The 20,682-nt window shown below is 46.4% G+C and overlaps 1 protein-coding gene and 1 long non-coding RNA gene across 6 annotated transcripts in view; one reads left to right on the top strand and one right to left on the bottom strand.

Moving 5' to 3' along the window:
* LOC146811255 (uncharacterized) overlaps positions 1-20,682 on the bottom strand; it is a 242,335-nt gene that overhangs the window by 60,758 nt on the left and 160,895 nt on the right. The gene's annotated exons all lie outside the window — the stretch shown is intronic.
* RAB24 (RAB24, member RAS oncogene family) overlaps positions 1-20,682 on the top strand; it is a 134,054-nt gene that overhangs the window by 96,633 nt on the left and 16,739 nt on the right. For all 4 annotated transcript variants that reach the window (XM_085618322.1, XM_085618321.1, XM_085618320.1 and 1 more), the window contains 3 exons: positions 3,043-3,110; positions 3,251-3,350; positions 4,016-4,066. In XM_085618322.1, coding sequence (XP_085474448.1) covers positions 3,043-3,110; positions 3,251-3,350; positions 4,016-4,066 — 219 coding nt within the window. The remainder of the gene's footprint in view (positions 1-3,042; positions 3,111-3,250; positions 3,351-4,015; positions 4,067-20,682) is intronic.

Raw genomic sequence — 20,682 nt, 5'->3', positions numbered from 1 at the left:
CGAAGCCCGGTCCATGTCCCATGATAGCCTCTGCATTTATTCCTATCAGATTCTCTCCCCAAATCCAACTCGTCGTAACACTACAACCATACTCCAGTAACTCCCCCCCCCCCCCCCCCCCCCCAACCCACCCCACCCCCTAACTGCTGCTGATGTGGGCCCTACCAGTGGTTCCTAACACTAATGCGTGCCAGTCATCGGGGTTTGCATATAGTCTCCCCAGCCTCAAGGAACTCCGCTCTCCGAACGCTCGTACTCCGCACGCTCCAGCCGGTGATCCTGCAGAGCTTGTACGATCATCTCCCAAGCCCTTACCCACTCCAACCCCTTCTCGTTATCCGCCTTGGTGGCCTGCCGCCTTCTAATCACACTCTCGCATCTAGACCATTTCAGCAGCTCGGATATCCATCGCCCGACTGATGGGCCCTCCCGGGATTTCCAGTGCCATGTAATTTCTCTCTGGGCCAACATGAGACCTAAGTCAATGAATTTGCTCGTCACCTTCGTCTTTGCCGTGTGAGGGAACCAAAGCAGTAAACATGCCGCCATGTCAAACTCCACCTCCTGGTCAGCTACTGCATTCAGAAGCTCCCCCACCTCAGCCCAGTACGTCCCAAGCTTCGGGCACCCCCACAGCATGTGGTCGAGTTCGGCTCCCAGTGCTAAGCATCTCGGGCAAGCGGCATCCCGCCCCTTAAAGTATCGCTCTGTCATCTCTTCTCTATATGGGATGTCCCGTTGCCTCCGTGGTAGGCATGTGTTACTAATGCAGACCCTTTTGATCTTTTCTCTGAATGGATTACCCTGTTTGCATGTCCATACATTGCTCACCACATCTATGTGTACGGTTTTATCCTGGAACCTCTGTGACGTTGACCTTTTCTCTCCATACCAGCCAAATATTATTGATGACTGTAGCCCATTAACTATTGCGGTTCCCAGTGATCTTCATCTGGCATCAAACATGCTAACCAACAGAACTGTGCCATAACAAGTTTAATCACTCTGTACAGGGTTGCAATTTCAATCGATAGTCATGAAGCCCCTTTTAGATAAGAGTAGCTCCGTCTCTAGCTCTTATATGGCTTCCTGTATCTAGTTTCCAATTTAAACAAAAAAGATAAAGGTGAATTAGCTAGTTAAATATCTTGTAGGTTCTTTAGTGAGTAATAAAACGGCCAGACAATTATGGGTCTGTATTTATTCTCTATTAGCACTTTGTCTGGAACTGAAATGCAGGTGTGTCTACTTAGAGAGGTATCCAGGCCTGCTTGCTACAAAATGTAATAACCTCTCTGCATGGCTGAGTTCATATAACACCTGGCAGGCTGCATTGGCTACCTGTGTAAGCACAAGTGTACTTCAAAGCTTTTCCAACTGTGCAGAAAGCCACCTTTTACCTCACACCAGGTTACCTTAAAAAAGAGACCGTCTCCTTACACCTGCAAAAACTGTTTGGTCCAAAGATTATTTGCTTCTGAAAGTTTCTAGCATAAACCTAGCCAGACCAGGAAGGGTATGATTTCCCCTCTTCAGGCTAGAATTTGCTATAATGGCTGTCTATGTTGGTTTGAGAGAACGGTTCTCTGTGTGGTTCCAGAAACAATTAAAATCGTGTTTTTTGGTCCGGTCATCATGTTGGCGGTTCCAAAGTGTTTGGCTACATTTTGGGGGGTGTTAGTAGCAGTATGTAAGAAATATGTAGATGACCTTCCATTGTATCTTTTAGAAAGTGTCAGAATTACAAAGTAGTATTGCACAGCTAGGATGTGAACAAATAGATTTAGTTGGGTCATACATTTATGTTGAACAAGAAGCAGGAAAGTTGGCTAACAGAGAAGCATATATCTTGTGGAATCCCAAATCCACATCCTAAGGCATATTATTGACCTTTAAGTATGTTTAATGGTTCTAATACAAACAACTTTGACTTTATTTACAAGAATGTTGAATGTTTGTTTAGTATAAATATGTTAGTTGTTAAAATATACAGTATTTATAACCATTATTGCCTGATACTGATCATACCAAATAATCCTGCAGCTATGCTGTCCGTCCTTAATAATGTCCCAGCTTAGATAAAACTCTGCTTGTTGTATGTCTTTGCTGTTGTTGTGCTCTCTGTTATCAATGCTCTATTGTAGCAAACAAGATCGGATGGAAGGAGTGCCTAAATGAATTTCAGCCACTAGCGATTGCTTGAAGCCGTATTCTAGTACATTGTCCCCCACTATGCCATTCTAGACGGAGACCATGTCTTAGCGTACTTGTCGCGATTAGGGCATCCAATGGAACAGAATCTGGCTCGAGCAGTTGGCAGTGACTGAGATTAATTCGAACATTCATTCCATCACCTTGTTGTCTGTTGCAGTAGATACCCTAAGAATGATGGGTATGGCCAGATCTGCTTCCCTTGCTCCTTGTGCCACAGAACACAAGCTGTACCTCACTGATGAGGTCTAGGTAGGCCAGAACCAGCCTGGTGATCCTGGCTGGTGTAAACATGGCCTGGCAGTTCAGAACTGTTCCTGTTGGAGCAGTACCAAGACTAATTTGCATGTGACTGGTTTAGTTCTAGAGTGGCTTAGTGGGTGAAAATAATGGGCTAGAATACAGGAACAAATGATCACTATTTGTTGTGATTCATTCAAGCGTTCTTTTCATCACCATGCTCTTACTTGTAATGATTGCTTTTTCCCACTATGGTAGCATTGTTGATACTGTGCTCCCTAGTGTGTTGGCTGTGTTCACAATCTGGAACCATGCATTTTGAGGTGTTTGCTCTGGTGACATTTTTGTCTTCCTAATATACTAGCTGTAATGACAGTACATATTACTATAGTTGTTCTACACTTAAACAGAGAAGACATGATTTGTGGTATAAAGACCTTTAATTTTTTACTTTAATGTTTCCCTGTTATCGTATAGTTACTGATGCTGCCACCTATTACATAATCTCTGCTGACACTCTGCTTTCAGTTGGTATAGTTCTGCTTGTGTCCTGTTATTGTATATCTGCTTACAGTGTGCTACCCGTTGCAGATCTCACAGACAGCACCAGTTTCCAGCGTGTCAAATTTTGGGTGAATGAACTGAAGAGCTGTGAGGAGGTAAGTTGGGGCATAGGGTCAGACTGGGGTGTGTGCTTTGATCGGTTTCTGTCTTCGCTGGTGCTTACTCTGAGCACTTTGAGAGAGAGCGACAGAGGGGGAGAGTATCCTAGGCTCAGCTTGCTCTTTTCTCTTCGTAGCATTGCCGTATTTATTTATGTGGGACAAAGAGTGACCTGGTCGAGAGTGACAAAAGTCGGCGGCAGGTGGACTTTCATGATGTTCAAGATTTTACCGAAGGTATGTTCTATGCCCATCACTTCCTGCCCAGTTAGTGCTGAGGTTGCAATGACAGTATTATGTTACTGTTCTTCCCCCTCCAACCCAATGCCCATATGTATTCGTGATGCTGACTTCGATGCCGGTCTTTCCCAAGCAGCTCCTTTGCACCCCACACACGAGCTTGGAACGGTTTTGTGCATTGTCCTACACATATGACCCACCCACCAAATTCTGATCAGTGCCCACAATGTGACTTTATTACACACAAATACCCAACTCTAGTCACCAGGAACAGGCATGGTCCAGTCTAAGTTTTGCGCTTTGTCTGCCACATAGTGATACGAACCTGCACATCTGCACTCTTGAATTGCAGATCTGCAGCCAAACAGAACTCATACTTGATCTTTATATCTGATCAATAATTCAGCAGTTGCTTTGTAGATTCTCTGTCCTATAAGCAAGATGTGCTTTTTAACAGTGGATTGTGGTACCTTGACCTAGAGAGGTTGAGCTGAAAATGAAGTGTCTGTTTTCCTGTTTTACTAATCCTTAAGGCAGTAGAATTATTTTTTCCAGCCTGTTCGTCCTATTATTCCTAGTCCGTTTTAAAAGACGACTTTGCTTGTTGTATGTAATGTTGTTTGGAATTTTTAATTAACACTAAGAAATTGTTATCTCTGTAGAGATCAAAGCTGAACTCTTTGAAACCTCCAGCAAAACCGGACAGAGTGTTGGTGAGTATTGCATCCAAAGAATTGTATAGATGCAAAAAATGTTCTATGTATGAAGTATGTTGCGAGAGAAAATTGTGTGTATTTGCTTAAATGGAGCTTCTTTGTAGACAAGTTATCGCCAATCTTTTCTTGAATAACCGCTTTTTAGGTCTTTCCTGAGCGCTAGCGCATGCGCTAGCTCAGGCAAGACCTTTAGTTAGCGGGTTTTCAAAGTGCTTCTCGAGTGGCCTAAAGCCTGCGTGCATGTGAGCGTGAACGTGCACAGGCCTCTCCTTTCGCGCGCACCACTTGCGGGTTTTTTTTTTTGCGTGCGCACACGACTCCCTTGCTTAATTGCTTTCACTTTCCTTTTCCCGCTTGGCCAATGTTTGTTTCTTTTTCATTCTACACTATGAGGGTGCATTCGTTTTCTAGCTCTCTCATTCGTGTGCTGCTTTCTTCTCTCAAACACCTGACTGTCCCACATGCTGTGTTCTCTTTCACTTGTCTTTTATGCATTCCTTCTGCAGTGCAGGGTGACTGGCAGAAGGTCAGTAACTTGGCCGAAGGGTAAATCAAAACACAGTTTGACGTTCCAAACCTAAAGCGTTCACTTAAATGAAACTTGACCCATGCTCACGTTCACAAGTATTATTTGTTTCTAAATGCATCTTACAGGGCATTTTGCGAACACTGATCCACTGGTTGCACAGCAAAACGGCAGTGTTTTTAAGAGTTCTACTAATAATTTTGTCATCTTTGTCCACCTGGAATTTAGTTCAAACATTTTTATGCACATTTGTCATAGTCGAACATTCCAAATACAATGAGCTCATCTAGTAAGTCTGGTTAGCAGTGTTCGACAGAGTAGAAGTCCAGGAGATAAAATGCAAACAGATGTACCGCGAAGTCCGTGTGTACAATAAACGGAGCACAAAAACAGCACTTAATATCGCACCCGCACGTTCGTACTGATGATGCGCATCAATTAAATACCTCAGTAGCAACGGAAGTAGAAGCAACCTACACTACTGAAACCTGAAAAAAATACAATGTGTATACACACATCTGTACAAGCCTACAAAGCCAAGATATCTCAATCCAGATGCAAGAGGCTAAAAGGGACATGATAATATGCAAAGAACATGTATCATAAGCAAACTCGTTCTAAAACACAAAGATACAACATTAGTGAGATACTTTGGGGAAAATACTGTAAAGGAATAGCCAACCCAAGGCTGAATACCTATCAGGACTCTAGGCTGTATTACCAGCAGACACACACATAAGTTGAAGTACAAAAAGTGCACCATGACACAGTCTAACTAGTAACAGAGATCTATAGCTCTTCTTACAAAACTCAATGCCCACTGACTACCACAATTAACTGCCTCGCCAAAAACAGAAGCACCGAAGCTGCTAGGTGATACTCCTGGAAGGAACTCCCATACAACTGTGGGATGACAACAGGAGTGAACACACAGTATGAGTGCAATGCGTACAGATATAATGATTAGTAATGCGTGCCACAACTACCTTTTTGGTTCATTATAGTAACCATGCTGTAAAAACCTCCATCTCCCACACTAAACTTCGAAAACGTTTGACCCAGGGCTGGGCACCACGTTTGAAACCAAATGTAAAAATCAATTGCCAAATAATTACAAACTCGTCCGCATGCTCCACAATGTATGCACCTTCACCAATACACCTCTAGAGAACTTGTATTGTAAATTTACCTTACATGGAAGGCAGCTCTCAAGAAGCAAACATCTGCACATAACTGAACAGCTTCTATTTGCACCCAACCACCACCCCCCCTAGGCCTTATCACCTGTACTTCACTGCCACCACTGTATGCTGTTTCCTTCTGCTTTACCACGCTAAAAAAAAGTTGCCGTTCTTATATATTCCTGTTTAAAGTTCATTGTAACGCTCACAAGTATATGTCACAATCAGTTTATGTGCAGACCTTCATTTGAATATCCACAAGACATCTTCGGGGTTTGTTAACTCCACTGTTGCTACAAACGTTTTGGTTTACATGGTTTGGTTAAGTAGATCTGAGCTCGGTTTTAGAGTCATGAAGGCTGAATACCTTAGCATGTGTATTATGTGACTTCTAGTTCGCCTAATTTACATGCAAAGACATAAATAAACATGCATATCTGTAGCTAGATGCATTTTCCCTAACAAGCTATTTTCTTTGTATTTTTCATATACGGTGTCATATTGTGTGGTTTCATAGTTTATTTATTGCGACTGGTATAGCCACGTTTGTTGGAAGTATAATTTAATCAGTGTGGTCATTAGCTTGCATGACCATACAGTTGATATTGGATTTTTCTCTAACAGATATTGGGCGTTGGAGGCTGTGAGACGAGGATCTTGTATAATAAGCTATATAGCCTCTAAGAAATTGCAAGTATGCATATTAGTAAGCACACTACTTGTACGTTTGTGGTCACAGCTGCACTCTGATTTTGCCATTTAGCCATATGTGTCCATTGGTTTTAATGTGCAGTTTAATATACAATACTACCATGGTCGCTGTAAAGATACCAATCCACAACACAAAATACCATTCCACATAATTACACCCCATAACACATAAACCCACTGCCCATTATCCACTTACTACCACATAATTACTATCGACATAACTCCACAGCACACCATGGCACATAATTCCACGACACACTGTACAATTCCACAACTAACTAATCCAATGCAACCCACATAATTCCACTACACCACATACATACACTCAGTAACACATAGGTAAAAGACATTGCCATTTACAACTCCAATTGCTACTCCAAGAAATACGAGACCTATTGCATTTTCAATGCTTGTATTAACTTGTGTGGAGTACAGAACAAACGTCTTTGTGGAGCTTCCTCTTGTGTGGTTCGAGGCTTCGTCTGGTACAAAACTTGTGGCTAGTTCTTTTTCTACCACAACACCTTCTGTACAATAGCTGTACAGTCTTCCTTTGAGAGGTTGGTATAAGTACAAGATTGCTTTGATGGCTTACAAAGCACTGCTCAATTTCCGATCTGCCTGTTTTTATAGACCTGGCACTTATTTTAATTATAATGTTCTGTTCACTATGCTTATTTTTTTACAGGTAATAAGGGATTTAGAGCATGCTTCCCCAATTTTCTATAACTTAATGAGCACGTGGGCCAATTTAAGGATCTTTTCTGTGCACCTGCCTTCCAATTTCTTGCTTACTTTTATTAACACAATTTTGTGGCGTACGTTGATGCTCCCTTGGATGCGGAAAACTGTCTTCAATTTCTTTTTTTAGATAATTAATTGCATGTCTTGTTTTCTGATGAATTGGTTCCTCATCAGACGGTAATCTTATTTTCCACCTCATCTGATCAGTTTTTAGGTTTCGCTTGCGCGGTGCTTGCGAAATTTCTTGTTAATAAAAATAAAATCTTAATATAGGCTTACAGCCCACCCTTTTTTTTTTTTTAACATGTCGTAGAGCTGAGCAAGCGGCTGTGCAACATGGCTTAAAGAGCGGAAAAAAAGGCGAAAGTGCTATGACTCCGACGCCTACAGCGTAAGCTATTTTTTTAACCCAACTGCTGTCTGTTGTTCCCCACCCTCATCTCAATGTCCATTGGCCATACTGCCCCCCCCCCCCCCCCCACCCCCACTTTCCACCTTCGAGTTGCTTCCTGCCCTCCCAGTATATCTGCGCTGTTTGCTTTTTAAAAAGTATTATAACATGTACAGCAGCGCGGGCAGTAATGCAACATGGCTAACCAGCATTGGCATAGCCAATAGGTCTCGCCTTTGGGACCTTATAAGTGTTTAGCCATGCAACAGTTAATGTTGTTGCACCAAGGATATTGTGCTGCATAACTAAATCCTTATAAGGTCCCAAAGGCGAGACCTAGTGGCTATGCCATTGCTTGTTATATTGAATGAAAATGATCCTGATTTACTAACCTAATTAGTGTATTAAATCGTGACCACATCAGGCAAGATTACTTTACTGGCCATTATATGCACAATTACCAGCACTGATCGCCTTAGTGCACCAGGCACAGTTGCCAGCAGTAATGAAAGAAAAAAAAGAAAATCCTTAATCAATTTAAAATGCCTCGACAGGGGTACTACGTAACAACCATAGATGGAATGCCCCTGGCACCTATGTTATGTTATTAGTAATAACCATCCCAAAAGCCACATGATTTATCACTCAAATATCCACTTTAAATATATATTGGAAAGTCAAACATTTTTCTGTAAACATTAGCATATGAGTTGCGAAAATACACACATTTTCATTTCAAACACAAGATTTGCAAATTTGATGTTCATGTAGTCAAGCAAAAGCTTTTAATTTAATAGGCTGGCCTGCACCTGAACAGCTTAAGTGTGCTTTTCAGTACTCCACTAGCATTAAGCTTTCACCGATGAACAACTGTATCCGGGTTTCTCTACATTTAAATGTTGAGAGTGGGAAGTATGACATCAAATAAAGTGTTGTATGAAAAAGTATGTCAGAAAAGACACAGAAATTAGAGAAGAAATTATTCAAAGTGAATGTTAAGTGAAAAGTGTAGAACATTAATCCAGTGACTAGAAAGGATAGTTCTAAACAAATAAGGCAACCAACACATGGGCTCAAATGAAATTTGTAATCCTTTAAGGCAAACAATCGAATAGGATAGTTATAATGAAAAGTAAGAGACACCTACAAAGGACGTTTATGGCACCCAAGAAGGGAAAAAATTCATGTTTTAGCTGTAGTAACGAAGGGAGCAACATAATTCAAAAACTGTAACTAATCAATCAACTGAATGGAAATACATGTTCGAGGCATGTGTACAGTAGATACACATGCTTTGCATAAATCCGCCATCTAGTGTTTGTAGGAAGCTGGCTCGGTATATACTATAACAAAATGAGGTATAGTGTGCACAGAGTCCAGTGGAACCCCAAAGGTAGGCAGAGGTAAAAGTAGATAGCATCTTACTCTCTATTTGTGGTAATGTGGGCAAGCAGTAAGGCTTTATCAGAGGGTAGTCTTATGCATTTGTTGTACACACTCAATCAGCAAATTATGTCACACACTCGAACTGAACTCTGACCAATTTGATTTGTACAAAAATATTATTTAGTTATTTATTTTCTAGAACCAAGCCAGGCCTGGTGTAGGTAAGTGTAAATGGTACTTTTCAAGGCAGGATGAATAATACAAGCAAGCTGAATAAAAATGACTTTGTTACAGGTTTGTAAATGGTTTCAATGCAGTGGAAATTACTGTTAGAATACTTTTGATTACTTTATGGATTACCTTTTCTACTCTGTGTGATATGCCTAGATATAACTCTGAGAAAAGGTAAGTTAAACTGTTTTTAGTTATTTGCAGTTTTTCAAGTTCTCATATAAAACCAACTCCGCACTTGAAACATTTTCAGGAAAAAGCAGTCAATGCAATCATATGGAAGGAAATTGAGTTATCGGTTTACAGGTAAGTACAAATTTGTGGGTGTTGGTATTCTGGGGTTAGATCCAGGGTTCCCTCAGGGTCAAGGATGAACTCTTAAATGACCCTCAGCGGCACTAGAGCGGCCGGGTGCAGAGCGCTGAGGCCCAGTGTTATCCAATGGGGGATAGGGGACCTCCGGTTGGTAGCGGATCACGAGCAGGCCACAAGGTTGTGGGAGCAAAGCTCCTGATGTTAGGCTCAGGGCCAAGGTGGATCCGAGTTAGCACCCAAAGTATGCCCAGAGCGGTGCAGGGGAGGCTGGGTGCAAAGTGCTGGTTTGGCGTCGGGTGGCCTGTTCCCACCTCGAACCTGCTCCAGCAACATCCTGGTGTGTCCTGCAGCCAGCAGCCTCAAGGACCTGACCCGCCCTGCAAGTTGGGATGCTGAGAGACCGTCGGTTGGGCCACCCAAGGCCTTTGGACGTCGGGTGGAGGTGTGTCTTTAGGCATCCGGTTTTCCTTACCAGCTCCGGTCGCGGTTGTGGGGGATCCTAAGAGGCTGCAGGCTTCACTTGGAGATTTGAGGCAGGTCAGAGATCTCAGGTCAGGATCGCCGGGGAGACCTCCTCATGGTGTTGGGCCACTCGAACTCCGTCAGTAGGCGTCTGGTGCAGACTTGTGGATTTGGCCGGAGACAGAGTCTGTGGGCGAACAATTTCAAGAACAGCTCGATCCGAAAGAAAAAAGACTCCAAATTCAGCCTGGAGCCAAGAGAATAGTGATCCAGCCACCAAAACAACACGCTTCTAAAAGGCAGTTAACTTTTAAATAGGCTCCAGAGATTACTGTTCAACCTGTGAAAAAGAAAAGAAAGGATGCTGCAACTAGTCTATTGCACATTCCCATTCCATTTCAACTTCACCTACACCACCTCCATCCACCATCTACTCCACTACCTCACTCACCATGTTTATCTAAGGCAGGTAAGTCTCCTCAATCAATAAGTGAAGAAGATCCCAGTAGAGACACAACCAGGGGATGCTTGGGATGATGATGACATTGAGCCTCAAGGCGACACTGACCCCGACTTGTATCCCACTCGCCCATCGCCAACTGATGATACCTCTGCTTATCAGGATCTGATAGCACGAGCAGCTACCTTCCATCACTTACCCTTATATAGAGATTCAATAGAGGAGGATTTTCTTTTGAAAACTTTATCTAATGCACATAGAGAGGCACGATTCTTACCATTACTTAAGGGTATGACACGTCCTACAGACGACATTTTTAAAGACTCTGTCAAAGCCAGAATACTAACACCACGGTGAGAGCCAGTGGTTGATAGCAGCAAAAGGCTGGGGGCAGCTAACAAAGGTGGCAGACCTTTGAAGCTCCCTATTCGAGAACCCTGCCCATCGTGAGGGAGGAGTCATGACACATGTGCCCAGGATGTGCCTTGTTTCCAGACCTAGAGAGCGGAGGCTCTATACTCGGGGATCCAGAAACCTGCCTGGTGGTGGCAGATGGTTGGGAGCCAGTCTTGGTTGTTTTTCCGGGGCATCTCTAAGATGCCTTCTGAGTGCATTTTTCATTAAATCCCACACTGGCATCATTGTGTTTTTTTTATTTTATTTTTATTTTTATTTTTTTATTTTGTTTTTTGTTTTTTTTAAAATCTGTTTATTGAACAAAACATCAAAACATTGCATCAGTATTGCATAGACACGTCTCACTGGACATAGCAAATGTTTACAGCCTCTAAGACATCTTGTACACTCGTACATTAAGATTCCCTCTTCCATTCTCATCCGGGGTGGCATAATGGAATGGGAAGCTTGATACCAAACTTCCCAGATTTTAGTAAAGCCATCATGGAGCGGTGGAGTTTGTGTGGACGAACGTCCAGCCCATGCACTCAAAATGGCTCCACTGCACTTGCAATAATATCTGTAATTGGCACAGATACTGTAGGGGCATATCTGAAAGAAACACGTTAGTGATAGATTCCTTACCTTGGAATATCCCCAGGCGTCAGACTGTATCCGGAATGTTTTCATCAGCAGTACCCCTGCGCGTCTGTAGGCGTCGTCGTACGGCTCCGCGTACGCCGCTGGCGTCATGGGTGCCGAGATGATGATGATGACGTCGTCAGAGCTACTTAGACGCGCCCACACGCGCTGATGTCAGTTCTTTCTTTTTCCGCGCCAGCAAGCGCAGATCCGAGAGAGAGCGGCACTCCTAGTCAATAAATTTGACTTATTTATGAGACTTGGATGCCCGGGTTAAGTCCTGTTGGGACTGCCGTCGGACCATGTCGGTGACTGACCCGCTCAACGTGTGTCTCTTCTGCTTGGGGCAAGCCATCTCCCCGAGACGTGCCCCGATTGTCGGGCCATGGCGCAGACGGCTTGCGGGAGTGTTCCCAGTAGTTGTTGGAGGCCCGGCACTCGGTACCACGCACTCAAGGTCCCACTCCCGTGGGAGGTTGAGGGATCGCTGGCGCAGCCGACACCATCATTCATCGGAATCGGGGACAGGTATGTCACAAGTGCCATTAAAGGTCGAAGGAGCGGCGTTGCTCCTCATCTACCCCTCACCGGTCGCGGGACTCGGTGATGGGGGCGGGTGGTCACTCCCCCGCGGCTCCTTTGGGGCCTCCGTTGTTGCCTGCGGCTTACCCGCATTTTTGGGGACCGTACGTGCCTCCGGAAGAAGTACAGGTACTTCTGTCGGCCATGGGCCGTTTCTTTGTCCCATCGGGACCCTCTGGAGCGCCTTTGGGCCCTGTGGACCCCTTGGGTGGGTTTGGCCCCGGTTATGCCATCAATTTACCATGTGGCGCCGTTGGCTCCGGCCTCGTCGCTACCGTTATTGGCTCCAGCCTCGTCGCTACCGCCATTGGCTCCGGCCTCGTCGCTGCTGCCGTTGGCTCCGGCCTCGGCATGTCGGGGGATAACATGACACTTTGCAATCAGGAAGTTGCGGCACCCTTGGCGTAGGGGGCCATCGAGCGTGTTTTAGACCTTCGAAACGTCAATCGTTTCCTAGACCCGCAAGACTGGTAGAAGTGTTAGACTTGCAGGACACCTACTTTCACGTCCTGCCGGGCCACCGGCGTTACCCGTGGTTCACGGTTGGCCACGAGCACTTTCAGTTCACCGGGCTCCATTTTTGGGCCTTACCAGCGCCCCTCGGGTGTTCACTAAAGTGATGGAGGTGGTCGCAGCTTGTCTGCGCAGATCAGGGTTTTGTCTTCCCTTATCTCAACGACTGGTTGTTGAAGGCGGGCTCGCCCCAGGCAGTCGTCTCCCACCTACAGACTACGGTCGACCTCCTGCATTTGCGGGGGTTCTCCATCAACGTGCCGAAGTCTCATCTGATTCCCTCTCAGAAGCTCCTTTTCATCGTAGCGGTTCTGGACACGGTGCAATTTCGGGTTTGTCCTCCCGAACAGCGTGTCCGGGACATTCAGGCTATGATTCCGATCTTTCAGCCCTTATCCTAGGTTTCGGTCAGGAAGACCCTTATCTCAACGACTGGTTGTTGAAGGCGGGCTCGCCCCAGGCAGTCGTCTCCCACCTCCAGACTACGGTCGACCTCCTGCATTTGCGGGGGTTCTCCATCAACGTGCCGAAGTCTCATCTGATTCCCTCTCAGAAGCTCCTCTTCATCGTAGCGGTTCTGGACACGGTGCAATTTCGGGTTTGTCCTCCCGAACAGCGTGTCCGGGACATTCAGGCTATGATTCCGATCTTTCAGCCCTTATCCTAGGTTTCGGTCAGGAAGACACTGAGGCTGCTGGGCCTCATGGCCTCCTGCATCCTGCTGTTCAATCATGCCAGATGGCAGATGCGGGCTCTGCAGTGGAACCTGAAGTTCCAGTGGATGCAGTGTCAGGGACTCCTGTCTGACTACGTCCAGATCTCAGAGGGCACTGCACAAAACTTGCAGTGGTAGTTCCCTGGCCAGCGCTGGGTCAGCGGCAGATCCCTCTCCCTTCCCCAGCCGGAGCACACAGTGGTGACGGATGCGTCCCTCCTGGGATAGGGCGGCCACATGGGAGAGGCAGAGATCAGAGGTCTCTGGTCTCAGGTGGAGTTCAAGCTCAATAACAATCTTTTGGAGCTCAGGGCGATCCTACTTGCACTGAAAGCATTCCTTCCCTCTGTCAAGGGGAGTGTAGTGCAGGTGTTCACAGACTACACCACCGCCATGTGATACTGCTACCAGCAAGGCGGGGTGAGGTCGTGGACCCTCTTTCAGGTGGCTCTGCGCCTCTGGACATGGCTGGAACGCCAGGGCATTCTCCTGGTGGTGCAACACTTGGCAGGTTCTTTGAACGCCAGAGCGGACGAATTCAGCCGCAGGTGCATGATGGATCACGAATGGCGTCTTCACTCTGAGGTGGCGCAAGGTCTCTTTCAGCAGTGAGGAGAACCTTGGTTAGATCTATTCGCCACCGAAGAGAACGCGCAATGTCCGCAGTTCTGCGCGTTGGAGTTTCCAAGGCGGCACTCGCTAGGCGACGCTTTTCATCGCGAGTGGCATTGCGATCGGTTGTACGCCTTTCTGCCTATTCCACTTCTGCCCAGAGTGCTGAAGAAGATCAGGCTTGACCGGGCCCAAGTCATTCTTGTGGTACCGGACTGGTCTCGAAGAGTTTGGTATCCCGAGCTACTCCGTATGAGCGTAGATCCCCCGATCTAACTACTTCTTCGGGAGGATCTCCTGTCGCAGCAACAGGGGACGGTCCTCCACCCGAACCTGTCCAGCCTCCACCTCCTTGCGTGGAGACTGAGCGGCGACAGCTGATTCCAATTGACTTGCTTCCCGAAGTCTGTAATGTGATTCTCGCAGCCAGACGTCCCTCCACTAAAACGGTATACGCCTGTCAGTGGAAAAAATGTGTGGCATGGTGCACAGCGAAATCTGTTGATCCTCTTGCTGCCCCTCTTTCTGAGGTAGGTCCTATTGTTTCTTCTTTCTTTGACCCAGCAGGGCTCTGCTCTGGGCACTATCAAGGGCTACCTTTCTGCTCTTTCAGCCTTTCTTAGGCTCCTGGATCAGCCCTCTCTTTTCATGTCCCCAGTTGTCAATAGGTTTGTCAAAGGCATTACTCACCTTTTCCCTCCTATTCCTTTTGTGATGCCTCAATGGGACTTGAACCTGGTCCTCACATACTTGATGTGCGCTCCCTTTGAGCCTCTTCATAACTGTCCTTTGCGGTTATTAACTTTGAAAACTGTCTTCCTGGTGGCCATCACCTCCGCTCGGTGGGTGAGTGGGCTCCAGGCTCTTCCCTGCAAACCTCCTTTCCTGGCGATTCATCCGGACAAGGTTGTGCTTTGACCGCGTCCCTCCTTTCTTCCAAAAGTAGTCTCTGCCTTTCTTCTCGGGCAAACTGTCACTCTGCCCACCTTCTTTCTACCTCCGCACCCTTCAAGAGAAGAGGAGAGGCTCCACCGTCTGGACCCAAAACGTGCGCTTTCGTTCTATCTCAACCGCACACAACAGTTCCGGCTGGATGACCAGCTCTTTGTTGGCTACATGGGCGCCAAGAAAGGCCGGGCTGGGGACAAGCAAACTATCTCCCGATGGGTTGTCTTGTGCATTAAAGCCTGTCACTCTCTGGCTAAAAAGGAACCTCTGGTTGGGCTGCGCGCCCATTCTACCAGGGCGACAGCAGCTACTACAGCATTGGGACACGGTGTCCCCCTGTAAGACCTCTGTCAGGCGGCCACTTGGGCCTCGTTGCATACTTTCACTAAGCACTATTGCCTTGACAGTCCTGTCCGGAGAGATGGCTTCTTTGGCCGTTCAGTTCTCTGTGACTTTCTGGTGTAATCTCACTTTGCAGACCCACCACCGGGGTTAGTATTGCTTGGGTATGTATTCTAAGGTAAGGAATCTATCACGAACGTGTCTCTTTCAGATGCACAACTTACTTACTTGTGTAACGATATAGCTGTAAGAGACATTAGTTAGTGATAGATTCCTTACCACCCGCCCATCCTCCCCGTTCTGCCATCTGTTCTCTAGGGTTCAAGTCATCCCTTTCAGGGCCCTAGTTCTAGTGCACCAGTAGTCGGTCTCTTGCATGGCTCTGCGCTTCTGGCGTGGAAAAGTTTTGTACAGAACTGACGTCAGCGTGCGTGGGCGCGTCTAAGTAGCTCGTACGACGTAATCTCGGTGGCCATGACGCCAGTGATGTCGGCGGAGCCATACGACGCCACCTACTGACGCGCAGGGGTACTGCAGCCGAAAACTTTCCGGATCCAGTCTGACGCCTGGGGATATTCTAAGGTAAGGAATCGATCACTAACTAATGTCCCTTACAGATATATCTTTACACAAGTAAGTAACTTGTGCATTGCTCATGCAGCTATACCCGCACCTGGGTATGGTGCACCCTGCCTTTAGGGCTGTAAGGTCTGTTAAAGGGGTGACTTACACATGCCACAGGCAGTGTTGGTGGGCATGTGACACAGGGATGTGTGCAATGTCGACTCTACAGTTTGGTCTGCACCAAACACGCATCCTTCAATGGAAGAGTAGAGGTGTTGAGGTGAGGGGTCCTCGAGGGTGGCAGAAATACATGCTGTAGCCCTCCGAGGCTATCTCTGATCACAAGGCCCTTGGTACCAGGGGTACCTTTTACAAGGGACTTGCATGTGGCCCAGAGGTGTGGTAACTATGAGTACAAAGTTACAGTTTTTGGAAAGAACACAGGTGCTGGGGCCTGTTTAGCAGGATCCCAGCACACAGTCAGTCAAGTTGGCATCTGGTATCTGGCAAAAAGTTAAAGGGTACCCATGCAAAAAGGGGCACTTTCCTACATGCGCCTCCTCAAGAGGGGCTGGCAGGCTCCGAGACTACGAGAGTCACGGCTCAATTATGGAGGCCCTGCTGGGAATGCTTGGTGCTGCCACCGGGTGAGGGTCAGGCAGACCCAAGCCAACTAAAGATGGCAAAACATAAACCTGCACTTCAGCAAAGTAAACTTGACAAATGTTCTAAAACGCTACCATATAACAAGGAATCCATGGACCTCCCACAAACAACATGCTGCACCGATGGAGGCTGCAGCACTGGGATCAGCAGTCGCTATCAAAGCCCTCCTATTGGCCATCCAAGAATTTAGACTTTCCTTGGAAGCCAGAACTGGCGAGGTCAGAGTGGAGCGCTCGCTCCTCCGGCAGGACCTATGAAATACTATGGGACAATGACCGAGTCTTAGGGGTGTATCTTGGCCCTCAAACCCATTGTAACAACACTGCAGCAGATGACTCTCAAGCAACAGGCTCCGATATTGTAGCGAGATTAGAAGATGCACTGGGACGCTCCTGCTACAACAATTTTAGATTAATGGGCTCCCTGGAGGGCAACAAGTTTGCCAATCTGAAGACATTCCTTGAGACATGGCTCCACCAATGGACCAGATCTCCACCTTATTCGTCATTGAGCTTACACATCAGGCACTTACCCAACAGTCACTCCCCTGGGCCCCACCATGATCCAACTTTGCTTGGTTCCTTAATTATCAGAACAGGGGCTTCATCCTACGTGCGGCCATAACCAAAGGGTAAAGGCGACACCGCTTATGAAAATCCCCCCCCCATCTTTCCAGATTACACTAGGTCTTTCCAGGCTCACCAAAAATCCTTCAACCAGATGAATCAAACTGCGAACCATGGGCTTGAAATGGATTTTCCTTTTCCTGGCCAAACTGAAGGTACTCTTTCACGGAAAAACGTTTTTTTTTTTTTAGCACCTGGATAGAGCATGGGAATGGATTGAAGAGCGCCCCCCCCTATGTAATGGTTCTGGTGGCCCATGTTCAAGCAGAGACGGGCCATTGAGAGAGCCCTGGAGTGGCGAAAAGTGGCTGCAGACACACGCAGACACCAGAGACTTGGTCTAGAGACGGAGATCCCGATGATGTTTAAAATAATAAATGGGTGACATACTTCCAAGTGGGAAGTGTAGGGAGGGGGCTGTTTGGGAGCAACAGGGGTTTTTCTACTTTTTGTTTGGTTTCATTCTTTTACATTAGTTTATCGATATGCAAGGCATACACCATTATCTCATTTCAGGCACCAACGAACCATGCCTCATACACTGACAAGACTTTCTGATGGGCTCAAAGCTTAAGGTGCTATCCTGGAATGTCAGTGGTTTACTGAACAAAATTAAAAGGCTTGCAGATGTAAAGTACTCGAAAAGGTAGGCCCTCGTGGTTGATATGGCTACACCGAGTGTTCCATGCTGGATTTACACGCCGAGCGAGAGGAGTAGCGGCTCTTCTCCACCACTCATGCCCTTTAATTGTTACCAGGTACCACCTGGTCACGCCAGGTAGATCTAGCTTCCTGACGGGACGGCGTGGAGATGTAGGAAAGGGCCCCTTTTTGACATGGCCGCTCCCACTTTTTTGTCTGGTAAATGACGAATTTTGACTGAAAGTGTACTGGGTTACTGCTAATCAGGTCCACAGAGCCAGAGCTCTTTCCCAAAACAGTACAATTGTTCCCCCAATTGGCAAAACCTTTAGCACCCTCTGTAAGTCCCCAATAAATGGCACCCAGGGGCCTGAGGTACTGAAGAGGGCCCCTAAGGGCTGCAGCACAAATTGTCACCATAAGCTACCCCTCACCAAGCACATGCAAGACTGCCATTGCAGGCTGCATGTCTTGGTGCAGACAAAAGTGAAAACACGATATGTCTCACATTCCTGTGTGCCATGTCTCCTACCACTGTGTGTGATATTTGGAAGTTACTGCTACGGCAGGCCTGAAAGCCCTAAGGCAGGGTGCTTAGTACTACACGTGAGGGCAGACCTGCATGAGCAAATATGCCCCAGTGCTGATCATTTCCATTACTGCCAGTACAAGTGACCTGGGAAGCCATTTTAGAACATATGCTGGACACTGGTGAAAACGAGTTCCCCAGCTTCACGATGGCTTTACTGATGCCAGTGTTGGATTTACCATTACATGCACTCAGAGGGCACCTAAGAGGTGCCTCCTGGAAACTTACCAGCCTCTGGTGTCCTTGCTGGCTGTTTTGTGCCAGCCAAGACGCTGTTCTGACCTCCTAGGTAGAGTGCCTTTTGCTTTGTTGAGATCCAGAACAAAAGCCTGTCTGGGAAGAGGGTGTAACACCTCTTCCCACAGGATAACCTGCTGATTAGCCTCCTTAGACTGGTGAGCTTCAAAGAAGCTGCCGCCTTTGGAAAGCAAATCTGGCTCCCCTCAAAGGAGAGGAAGCCGCCCCTATGTCTAGAGCCCCTTTGGCACCTGGGCAGGTCGGAAAATTAGCTAGTCAGGTAGGCGTGCCACCTCCAGGCTACTGTGAGGTGGACACAATTTTTCTGAAGTTGCCATCTCGTGATCCCAAGGGTCAGTAGCATATTTACTACTATCCTACACTCTTCTAAAACCCGTAAATTCAGTATTTAGAAGAGCCTCAAAAGCAGAAGAGAAGAAGCAGCTGACCTGGTATCAGCCCCGCCAGCCTGTCTGCATCCCTCGTCGAAAACTGCACCAAAGTCAACTCATCCTGCAACACCTGACTCCAGAAACCTGGGAGGACTGCCTTCCTTCGAAAAAGACTCCTGACCTCTCCAGAACTGCCAAAACCAACACCTAAAGTCGCCACAGCACCTATCACCTCAAGCCAGAGTTGTAGTGTGCCAATGATGCCAACAAAGTTCCTTAGCCCTCCAGAGCTCGAGTCTACTGTGGTTTCACCCCTCGTGGACTCCCCGACATCGCCTTCAGCCTCTGCATGCAGGTCCCCACACCCGCGACTGCTCCTAGTGGGAAAACCTGATGTTTAAAGACACCTCTGTATCTGTCACCCCGGGCCATGAAGAAGAGGACCCTAGATGGTGCTACGTCCCCGAACATCAAAGCCTTGAACCCCCCTGTTTCACCTCGACTTGCTTCCCAGCCAAAGCCTACAGCCTCGTTTTGCAGTGACCGATCCCCATTGAAACGTATTGGGCTTCCGAAGTTGATTTGTACCCCGACCGCCCTCATGCCTCTGATGGTGTACTGCTGGACCTTGTTCACGGCTAGGTACAAATTGATACGGTAATTACATTAGTTAATATGTTCTTACAAGATGCAAACATTTGTTAACAGCGTAAACAAATGTGCTCCCAGGGTAAGTGTGAAACTATGGGTAGAATTATCCATAGATGGTATCATCAGGCTATAGTGTACTATCAAACACCGTGAGGTGTGGTGAGCACTAGCCATATCATATCAGTTGGTGATTGCCAGATTTCCTATATACTAACGTGTGAGTGATATATGTGAGATAATCCTGTGTGTGCCGGAACTTTAATCCAGTCCGCATTTAATCCAAAATTGCATGCGGTATGAACAGTCTAGTAAGGTAGAAAATGAGTTTCAGTGTAATAACTCTTATTGTAAAGATTTCTTCTTTATGAGTAAAAATAAAGGTGTGCCAAATGGAAAAAAGGGGGTGATGCAAAAAAGACAACTGACCTGTTTACGGTTTAAAATGCAGAGTCTGTGAAGTATAATCAATGCAAAGAGAAGTGTCAAAATGGTGACTATATAGACACTTTGTCAAACGTATTAGGAAATGGAGAAGTATTATGTTCAAAATCATATACATACGTCTAGTATGACGATAATTCCTGGTCATACAATCCGACGACGAGGGGGGGGTTTTAATTGGTCAATTATATCCAAATGAAATGTTATCACATTTCCGCATGTGCCCCAGATCTGAGCACCACGTCTGTAATAGAAAGGTAGAGAATCTAATTATAGGGCACAGCCTAGCATACATGGTCCGTTTAACCGAAATTGCATTATTGCGGCAATGTCGAAATCAGCTATGTATAGGTATATGAGGTCTGTATACGTCTCGTCTGCGTATACTATCAATAGCCAAGGAAACTACAAGTTCCTAATCTCCTAAGGATCGATACATGACTTCGGTTTCAGTATGTACGAAAACAGTCTCTGTGTACCCATTTACATAAGTTCTTCGCAATGGTATAAGTAGACTTCTTGCGCATGGTTATTAAGTTAATTCAAAAAAGTCAAACTCGTTGGAGCCCAAGTAGAGATCCTGATACTCCCACCGTCTGGCTCATAATCTATCCGTTTGTCTATTTAGGTAAGGAGTTAAGGACTAGG

The sequence above is a fragment of the Triturus cristatus genome, chromosome 7 (assembly GCF_964204655.1).
Source record: "Triturus cristatus chromosome 7, aTriCri1.1, whole genome shotgun sequence".
Taxonomy (NCBI): domain Eukaryota; kingdom Metazoa; phylum Chordata; class Amphibia; order Caudata; family Salamandridae; genus Triturus; species Triturus cristatus.
Note: the sequence above shows the minus strand (reverse complement) of the source record. Positions and strands in the feature narration are given on the sequence as shown.